The 10413-nt window shown below is 43.4% G+C and overlaps 1 protein-coding gene across 1 annotated transcript; it reads right to left on the minus strand.

Annotated features, from left to right (window-relative positions):
• Positions 1 to 2206: 2206 nt before the first annotated feature.
• On the minus strand, positions 2207 to 8874 carry LOC147461275 (SPX domain-containing protein 4-like). The gene is made up of 4 exons (XM_086508860.1): positions 8105 to 8874; positions 3764 to 3920; positions 3135 to 3640; positions 2207 to 2415 (listed from the first exon to the last, which is right to left on the minus strand). The coding sequence occupies exons 1-4, from the start codon at positions 8570 to 8572 to the stop codon at positions 2278 to 2280; spliced, it is 1269 nt and encodes a 422-aa protein (XP_086364986.1). The 5' UTR covers positions 8573 to 8874; the 3' UTR covers positions 2207 to 2277.
• Between the last annotated feature and the right edge of the window lie 1539 nt (positions 8875 to 10413).

The following is a 10413-nucleotide window of genomic DNA, read 5'->3' on the forward strand; positions in this document are numbered from 1 at the left end:
ACTCGGTTGGGCCAGGTGTTGCCACTATAGGGTATGGATGCTAGGCTGGTCTATGATTGACGATGAGTGGGAGGACTTGGATTATCTTGCATGTTTGACAATCATGTTGCACCTTGGTGAGTCTGTCTATCACATTGATTTGAATGCGTGTACAGCTAGAGATTTATGGCAGAGATTGTGTCATGCTTTTTTCATAGATGATTTGAGAGAGATGCCTACAATCAGAGGACAAACTTGTAGACAAAAAAAAGTTGTGTGTTGGCATTGTGGTCATACAAGGCATGTATGTAGGTGTTGTTTTCAATAGATGAGATAGCATAGGAGATAGCACACGACATATACTATCATTTTGACTGATGTGCAAGCAGTTGTAGCATATAAGGATACACATGACAGAGACGTCGAGTTTGCTTCTATGTCTACTCTTTTGTATGTCAGTTGACGACATTACCTTTGTATTGGATACTAGATGTGAGTGCTAGCTTTAATGTCACATCGAGTCGTGAGTGGTTTAGCACATATACTAGTGGTATGCTTGGACATGTGCATCTAGCTAATGATTCAGTGCATGATATAGGTGGTGTAGGGGATGTCAGAATACCATTAGGAGATGGTATTCTCCTATGTGCATCTAGCTAATGATTTAGTGCATGACATAGTTGGTGTAGGGGATGTCAGAATACCATTAGGAGATGCCACACTATCATTTCCAAGGGGTGCACCATACATTTGCAAGATGTACGCCGTGTGACATAAAGCTTGATCTTTGTGAGTCAGTTACGAAACAATGGATACCAGGTGTACTATTGGACGAGCACTTTTTCAGATTGCAACATGGACAGCTAGTCATAGCAAGTGGTGTTAGTGCTGGCATGATTCATGCAATGCAAGTATGTCACATTCAAGATAGCAGAATCTTTGAGAGTACACAACCGTGCAGACTAGGTGTCTCCTTTGCGGATAGACTGCATGATACTCTAGTTGGTGAGCATATTGAACCAATTATGTAGCAAGGCTTATCATACATGGATGCGATGACGGATATGGATGACTTGAGCCCGAAGAATTCAGTCGTGATTCATTCATTCATGGGTATGCTTAGGCCAGAGGAGACATTTGAAATGAGAATATTAAAAAAAGCTTGAAAGTTTGGATCTTTAGAGCGTCTATGTGAGGCTTTGCTCCAATTTTGTTACACCCATGCAGTAGATACAAGGATTTTTGGCATTGACATCCTTTGACACATTGTACACACACTTTAATGTCTTTAGGTCTTCTCTCCCCATGTGCCATTCCATCTCGTACCTACCAAAATCCTCAACATCGAACTCCTCCCCAGTGTGTTAAGGGCTTTGCTTATTGCAGAGATACTAGTGTGATGGAACACCCAAACACTTCAGTCTTCTTAAGTGTATTAGTCAATGGAGACGTAATGTTAGCATAACCTTCAATAAAAGTACGATACCGTCTTGTTAAACTAAGAAAGACACGTACTTCTTTTAATGATTTCGGTGTAGACCAAGCTACAACAGCTTCAATCTATTTAAATTAATAGAAACACCATCGTTGGATACAATAAATCCACTTTGTCGATGAAGAAAGTGTATTTACTATGCTTAGTATAAAGTTGTTTACGACGTAGAAGTTCAAGTACTTGTCGCACATGTTGTAACACATTAAAATCCTAACCATCAACCTCAAAGTCATCCAACCACCAAATCTTCTTCTCTGACCGTACACTCAAATTTTTAGGGGGTTTTTTTCCTCTATGGTATCAAGAGCTCTATTCACAAGAATTATTGATACTCACAAGTTTTTTACGTGGACACTTGGCCTAGCATGGACGCGAACACAAAGCAGTTTTTTACGTGAACACTTGGCCTAGCATGGACACGAAATCCGTTTTTGAGTGCTTAGACCGTAGTTTGTTACCAATTACCTTGTAGAAAAGGACAATTATTTCTAAAAGTAATAAAAATTCTCTCCAAAACTGATATAATCAACTCAAATTAATGATCCCTGCACGGATGCGCGATAGGTGGGTTGCATAAGGCATTAAAGTGTTCGCTGCGAGGTCCCAGGCTCAAGGTGCATCCGCGACGGCCGGGAACCAATTTTTTTATTTAAGGGATCGACAGATGTTTTAATCCGTCGTAGATCCGACTTTTACCCGTGGCGTTCATCAACTAAGATCAACAATCCCTGCACGGAGCAAAGTCCCTTTCCTATTCAGCATCTACATGAAAACATCGCAAAATGTGCTCAAAATATTCCGACCTACACAACATGAGTGGTGCTCAAGAAGTACTTGATATGCACACCCATGCGCGGGCAAGAATCAAAAATTACAATACCTTGAAACGGCCATAAACCAGCCAATGATGTGACCGCCATATCACTACCTGGACCTATTTCCTAACACAAGTTAATGACAGGAGTATTGAATAACAGCATTGCTTTCCCTCAACTCATCCCAAAGTCATGGACAGGATGCAATAATCACGCCTGTGTCAGATGAGCAACAAAACCAGACCCGTGCCGACTGATACTTTCAAACCAATCCAATGACAATGCAAGTGCAATCATTGCCAAATGTGCCCAGGTTCCATACTCAAGCCAAAGGAGAGTCGCCAATAAGCTACATCAACAGACGACCACAAAGATGAAGTAGTCTCTCAAAGCTTTAACACTACCACAATACCTCCTATGAGGATTGCCAGTGTGCTTGAATGTACCATGGACCTATCATCCAAGACTTCGTTCTAATTGATCACACAGCAAAAGTGCGACATAGTCTCTCACCATATTTGGAGCACACTAGGCCACCATTGCTTCAAAAAGAAACCATCTGTCACCAAAGCGGGGAGCACAACTGACGGCTCTAGAAGCAAGTTCCTGAGATGAGTAGACAGCAATGAAATACAAGGGGCAAGGACTGCATGTAGGCAAAATGACAAGAGAGAGATGTGCTTTAATCTCCTCAACATCTTGGAGAGGGATTCCATAGACATCCATACAAGAATCATTGACAGTTACTTGGTCAAGGTCAGAGCTAACTTGCTATGGCAGTAACACTACAGAATGATTTCCTCAATAGGTAGAAGGAAACCACAGATCTACTTCTCACTGCATACATGAGTGTTCGAAGATAGCACAATGGCGGCATCAAGAGAATCTTCATCCTCACCTTTGTTGAAAGGCGGTAAAGAGAATATACTGTACGTAGAGCTGCCCCTCCTGAGCTCCTTAATAGTTCTCAAAGCAGCTAGGGTACTCCGATAAATGTTATCCACATCCTCTCCTTGGTAATGGGCCTGCTCAATAGTCGAAGGAGTAGCCGAAGCAGGTAACACATTGGCATCACCTTCATATCTTTCTAGGGCTCCTTTCCTCTGGTTCTCGGCCATAGTCCCATTAGCTGAGTTTTCAGCATCTTTTGTAACCATAGCTGGAGCTGCGGGTACTTCCCCTGCCTCTGACAAAGGTGGGAAGAGGGACTGTAAATTTGTTTCGCATTCTCGTACAAGCTTGGAAAGCAGCTCCGTAGTAAAGAAGGGTTGGTGTAGAACATTTCGAATAAATGGCATTCGCAACAGAGCTCCAGTCCGCTTGTCATGCTTTTTCAGGATCTTGACGAGCCCTTTTCGTTAAAACCATCATGAATATCAGAAAACATTTAAACTGGAACTATTAGCGAAATGTGACCATTGAATAAAACAAACAAACTCATGTTGCCCTCAACATAAGAAAGAGCTCTATGTACCTGTGTAGTTTAAGGAGCTGTAATTCTCAAGTAACACCATTTCTCCATGAAAATTCACAATTTCTTTCCTGATGTTGATCATTTCTTCATCTAAATTGCTATCGGAGTCTTTTAATGCACTTCTGTCTTTCAGCTTCTCACATCTTTCTTTCAACTCCTGCAAAAAAAGGAATGTGTTTAACCCAACCCCAGCAGACAAGGCTGCACTGCTGCACTGACTACTGGTTCTAAGAAAAAAAAAAAACTTGCATGTTCTCTAACTTTCAAATTCAGCTGTCTTGTTTGATATATATTACTAGCTAGAATAGGTGGGGGGGGGGGGGGGGGGGAAGTTAAGCATGTATCAAAAGCTAACCATTAACAGTTGCAAGAAAACATGAATCTAGGCGTGCCCTTAATGGAATCCTCTTGCCACCAAAAGAACTTAGCTCAGCTCCATACCATCAACTACCAAAATGAATCCAAGAAAAGCCGATTGACAAACAACCATTACTTTCAGAACACCCAATTTGGATTTTATGTATTGCAATGCAAACAGTAAATAATGCACTTCAGCATCTTTAGGAATTAGATTCATCTTTTTGTCTTTATATGCTTGTCACTTCTGTGGTGCAATAGAATGGTGCAATAGAATGGGGGGGGGGGGGGGGGGGGGGGGGGTTTAGAGTTTTGGCATCTCCAGTGAACTGCGCAAAGTGATCCCATTATATATTTTGGCCTTTAGGTATTTATTTTACTTATTTGTCGAATTCTGGTAGGGAAATTTTTTGAGGTGGATACATATGTGACGGTTGACCCTTTAGCCCCCATTGTATCATTATGCAGTTCTTCATTGCCAAGATTGATTAGTCCAGAAGACTCTCTCTCGCTCTCTCTCCCCTTCGTCTCTTCGCTTCCACATCATACTTTGACATGGTATCAAAGCTGTGTGCTTGAAGAGTCTTGGTGAGGAGGAGCAACCATGAGAAGACTCTTTAAGAGAACCGCCTTCACTCACCTTGCTGGCCACTCTTCGGAGTGCGAGAAGGTCAAATTTCTTCAGGTCTTGCAACCTCAATATAGGCCCCCTTTGCTCGAGCGCCAACGACAAATTGAACGGCAATAACTACGCCCATTGGAATTTGATCATGCGACTCTGATTCTCACGAATAGGTCAATGGGACATTGTCGACGGCTCGAAGCCCCATCCAACAAGGGATCCCAACTATAGGTACAACCACCTTCAAGATGACGAGTATCTAAAATCGTCCGTGGATTGGGATGCTGTCAATGCAAAGACAATGTCGACCATTGCAAAATCTGTTACAAAGGAAATTTCTCCAGCCATTCAACCTTTGAAGATTGCCAATGAAATGTGGTTCAAGCTCGTTGGAATGTTTAATCGGAATTCTACAATGTGAGCAACATCCTTCTTGGACAATTATTTGCCATCCAATTTCCACCCAAAAGTTCCATTTAGATGCTTTAGTTCTCACGAAATTGCATGGAGCGCATATGAGATGATGTTTAGGACACTTTGGCTAGGAGGAAGACGTGTTGATAACTCAAAGCAAAATTCACATTTTTGAGAAAGGTGTGAAAGCACTTGCTGATTCGGATTGCAGAAAGAATACCAAGAACCATTTAGATGCTTTAGTTCTCACGAAATTGCCTGGAGCGCGTATGAAACGATGTCTAGGACACTTTGGCTAGGAGGAAGACGTGTTGATAACTCAATGCAAAATTCACATTTTTGAGAAAGGTGTGAAAGCACTTGCTCCTTGGGATTGCGGAAAGAATACCAAGAACCATTGTTACAATTGTGGAAAACGTGGTCATTACTCCAACGATTACAATCCAAAAGCAAAGACAAAGTTCTACAATGGACAAAGGCAAAAACAAGCATCATGAGAGAAGCAAAGATAAGGGAAAAACAACAAAGAGGTTGTTGGTGTAGTGGAGTCTACACTGGTAAACACTACAACCTTCCAAGTCACACGGAGACAAGTGCCGCTACCAGCTTCAACTAGGGAGAGGCTTGTGAGTGGTAGAGAAGGGAGAGCAATTCCCTATAATTAATTAGGACCCTTATGTTGGAGTTCAAGTTATCGATGTTTAAACATGCGAGTAGTTCAAGGCACATGCATCTGGTAGGAAACCAATCAGGCATATCTATAACACTATGAATGAGTGTACCACTCCATTGTTATTGGTTGGCTAATGGATAGGATGTGCTTCATGGTTCATTATCTTGATATATTTTTAGGACGTGAATGTATTCACAACTCATGAATGGAGATTCTTGGAAGTAGTATGGTCTACAATTCAAATTTTCATAAAGGCAACCATGCTCGAGATGACATTCTTCTAAAGTACAAAGTTAAGTGTAGCAATTCCGAGCTGTATCCAGTAAGGAGCTACTGCTCGAGTATCCATGGTCGCTTCTTCATCGACTTGGTCTCACTACTTATGTCCACTATGAGCTGGAGAGAGGGTTGGAATCTCAATTGACTTGACAAAGTCATCCTATTATTTGCTCTGGATTTCAGGTATTTACTTTACATATTTGTCAACATCTCGACAATGCAATTTACTAAGGTGGGGTATACATGTAACCTTATTACCCTCATTGTACCATCATACAATTATTCATTGCCAAAGTTGATTGGTTCAGAGAATCTCTCATGCTCACTCTCCTTGGTCTCTACACTTCTAAATCATCAATTTCTCTACACTTCTGCATCGTCAACCTGTTTCTTTTCTTTTCTTTTGGGGGGGGGGGGGTTAAACCCCTCCTCCACTATAGTGACCCGAACAATCAAAATTAAAGAGACGAAGGAAGAGAAGCACCTACATTAATGGACAATAACATGGGGAATTCTTTCCAAAAACAAAAATAATGCCACAATCAACAGGCAAGAGGGAGGAATGGAAACGTTCTTGCCGTGGATCATCTAATGAATCTGCCAAGTGATATTTTGACACCAAGGGATGCTGAGAACTCATTGCAACATTCAAAGTCAAGAGACCCTATACTCATGCATGAATAGCCAAACTTCTTTCTATCTCTCTGACTACTATGATCTCAAATATCTCGTTTGCGCGACTACTCCTCAAGCCACACTTCAAAAGCTAGGATAGCATGTCTCATTGCCACATCAAGAAAGAGGACTACAGTGAAAACACTCTACAGGAGGAGCTGATACGACAAAAATGTTTAAACTAGACAGCATGTCTCATTGCCCCTTCAAGAAAAAGGGCTGCTATGGAAACACTCTACAACAGGAGCTTATACAACAATTAAGTTTGACCACTAGAAGGAAGCCCAAAAACTCTCTGCAAATTTTAGGTGAAATCAATTTACAGTAACATACAAAATCCGACGCTAGGGAAGGATGCTGGAGACTCAACTCTCTGATGCAGGGAGCAACTAGAACAAGAGTCTTCCATCCATGAGAAGACCTTCCAAGCAACACTAAATTAGGACTGCTTAACTGAAGTGTCTTAATCAGGAAGGCTACCACACATTCTTACACATCACAAAATTCTGGCTAGCAAGAAGGAAAAATCCCTATCCATAAAAGCATTTCTTTTCAATTCTATCCTGTTTTCAAGAACATCTTTGTAACACCATAGTAAAGTTGTTTCCTGTTTAACTGTGCATCACTAGCCAAATTTTTAGAGAGTTTTCCTCCCACGGTGAAATTGAAATGCCAGGCAATGGACATGAGTAGGATATTAAGCTTAGGATGCATCGGTGTCAGTAAAAATCCCTCAACATTGAAATGCCAGGCAATGCACATGAGTAGGCTATTAAGCTTAGGATGCATCAGTGTCAGTACAATCCCTCAACATACTTTCCTTCACTACACATGAAAATAAGACGAGAGCTTTGATTCCATGAGGAAAAGGTCAGAACCAGTAAATGAAAGCAATAAAGATCAGTCATCGTGAAGAAGATACACTCTTGGAATTTCCCCTCACTCAAACTTCACAACCAAGGTGGTCTGGCTACGAGTATATGGCCCGCGAAAACATTAACCTGCAGTTAGCTTCAAATTAGCAGTCACTTGTAATGAAGTGACACAAAAGAGAGCCTTCAAGTACCACAAATGTGCAATACTTCATTACCAGAAAGTAATAAAGAACTTGGACCACTGATCACTTTCTCACATGGCGCACTGGTCACTCTCTCACATGCACATGATGTTTGGGAAGAGCGTGCAGAACGCATGCCATTTCTGGCTCACTCAAAACCAAAACGATGTACTTCTGCTTAGCAAAGGACCACTGATTCAAGAACTACCATCAGCCTAGTCACAACAGGACTACTTTGCAACAGCTTAGAGGTTCAAGAACTACCTGCAATCGAATCACATACTCCTCCTCTTTCTCAATGAAGAACGTGTTGAACTTTTCCAGCTCTGCATTCAGAAGATGGATGAAATCTGCCTCTTCCGCACTGAGGTCCATGGAAGCTAAATCAGGGTGCAGGCACTCAGAGACCGCTCCACCAGCACTGCCAGAGCTACTCTTTGCACCAGTGACGGAGCCACCATTAACAGAAGAATCTTGGCCCTCAGACAAGACAGGCACATTACCAGGTGGGCTGCCATTATCTGCAGCCCTGCTCGTGGTTATGGAAGCTTCATCCTGTAGAATCCTCGCACCTCCTTCGCGCTCAGGGCTTGAAAATGCAGCCTCAGTGAAGCATTCAGGTGCAGACAATTGTTTCAATCGCTTCTTGAGTTGCTTGTATGACAAGTACTTGTCCCTCCATTCCGGCAGGGTTTCTTCCAGCTGACTCTGCAGGCGCTTTCCGAACTTCATTACCCCTCAAATGGGAGTAATCTTTGCGGAACTTGGAAGTACAGATATGGAGGTTGAACCCTGAGGATGCTAGGCCTGCTGGAGGGTGTTCTGATCAGCCATGTGTACGGAGTTCAAGCTTCCCATCAGAAAGGCGAGCTGGCCGACAACGAAGAATCTCCGATCTAGGACTGTGACGGAAAGCTTGAGTGACTGCAGCTGAGCTATGGTGATTCTGCATGTACAAGACGGTGAAGAGGTGTGACGCGGGGGCAAGGCAGTAAAACTGAGAACAGCGTAGAACCGTGGCGCTGAAGAAAAAGAGAGGTACCCACAAGCATATTCTTCAGGATGTCGACGTTAATGGGCACATTCTCAAGCACAATGCCCACAGAATATTCTCTGCCACATGCCAAAATCAACATCAAAATCCTACCTCTTCTCTTACCTTCCAAGCTTTCTTTAAACTATTGCTTTCTAAATGGACCTCTCAACTTATAGTGGACCCTCGATGAATGCCCAGCCTCATTCTCCACCCTCATCATCTATATGTACTAGTACGGGGAAGGCGGCCTCTCTCTCTCTCTCTTTCTCTCTCCCTCTTTATCGTGCGCAAAGGACTTTTGACTGTAGCCTTCAGCTCGCAGCTCTCAACACATGTAAAGGGCACTCTCACTGCCTTTATAGAATACATATAGAGTCTATAACAGCAATCTGAGTACCCTTTACACGTGTCAACGTCTGCGAGCTGAAGGCTAAATGCCAAAGTAAGAGAAGCTCACGTGCACGGGATAAAGAGGGGAAGCGAAAGAGACAGAGAGAGGCCGCCTTCGGCGGCTAACCGTACTCGTCTATACTATAATAAAAGGGGGAGCGATCCCCCCCCCCTCCTCACACGTGTTGCTTGCTCTTGAGTCCGACGAGTGTGGCCTGCAATTGGGCCTATGTCCAGCGTGCTCAGAGAGAGAAAGAGAGAGAGAGAGAGAGAGAGAGAGAGAGAGAGACTGCAGTCTACGCGGCTGTTCCTTGCGGGACGTCAAAGGCTCCAGGTACGATCATTGGAGTTGGAGTAATGTGCTAAGGCCCGGGTGTGTGCGCGTCTGTGCGCTCCTTGCCGCACTGTCGAAGCAAGGGACTTGCCAATACACCGTATGCGAGCCACAAACGGCTCCAAGCACACAACAAGCCTAAACTAGCAAGCTCAAGAAAACAAAGGGTGTGTCACTCACCGCTCTACGCTCGCCTTCGTGGTGGATTCCTCGCCGCGATGAAGAAGAAGCTGCAGTCGTGCCGCGCTCAACCGCTTCGCCGCCGTCGTGCCTTCGTAATGCTCGATCGCACACACACTCTCCCTCTCTCTCTCTCTCTCTCACACACACACACAAGGAGGTGAAGAAGAAGAAGATGGAGATGGAGCAAGAGCACTCTTCAATTGCACAAATGAGAGAATGAGTAAAAATTAGGTTTAGTTAGCTTTTATAGGAGCTCACCCCATTCACACTTGGGCGCCCATGCTTAGCCAACTAACCCTAGCATGTCCAAGTTAGAGTGCGCCTCTCATCGACGATCACTCTTACCCTTTTCCTATTGGTCCGACAAGCCCGGTACCTGACTCTACCAAATACATAATACGCGTCCATCGTAGGTGATGGGTGTCCGTGAGCCGTGAGGGTTAACATGCCCCCCTTCCTGATGTAGATTCCGTCCTCGGAAGCTATTGAGTTGAAGCTAGTTCGTCGAGGTGGAAGAGCATTTGAGATGAATGTCCTTAGCCTTCTTCAGTCACTGCAAAATCAAACAACATTGGCACAGTAATTGCATTCTCTTAAAAAGCATATGCAGTTTAGGTAGACAAATTGATT

Source organism: Adiantum capillus-veneris, chromosome 3 (genome assembly GCF_014529385.1).
Source record: "Adiantum capillus-veneris isolate H3 chromosome 3, ASM1452938v2, whole genome shotgun sequence".
NCBI lineage: Eukaryota > Viridiplantae > Streptophyta > Polypodiopsida > Polypodiales > Pteridaceae > Adiantum > Adiantum capillus-veneris.

Bases quoted from the DNA above. Each gene is read 5' to 3' on its own strand.
- LOC147461275 (XM_086508860.1), bottom strand. From the start codon at position 8,572: ATGAAGTTCGGAAAGCGCCTGCAGAGTCAGCTGGAAGAAACCCTGCCG. The intron at 3,921-8,104 runs GTAGTTCTTGAA...CTTTTTTTGCAG, and splicing joins AGTATGTGATTCGATTGCAG to GAGTTGAAAGAAAGATGTGA. The intron at 2,416-3,134 runs GTATGCAGTGAG...AACTTGTGTTAG, and splicing joins TGCTATCTTCGAACACTCAT to GAAATAGGTCCAGGTAGTGA.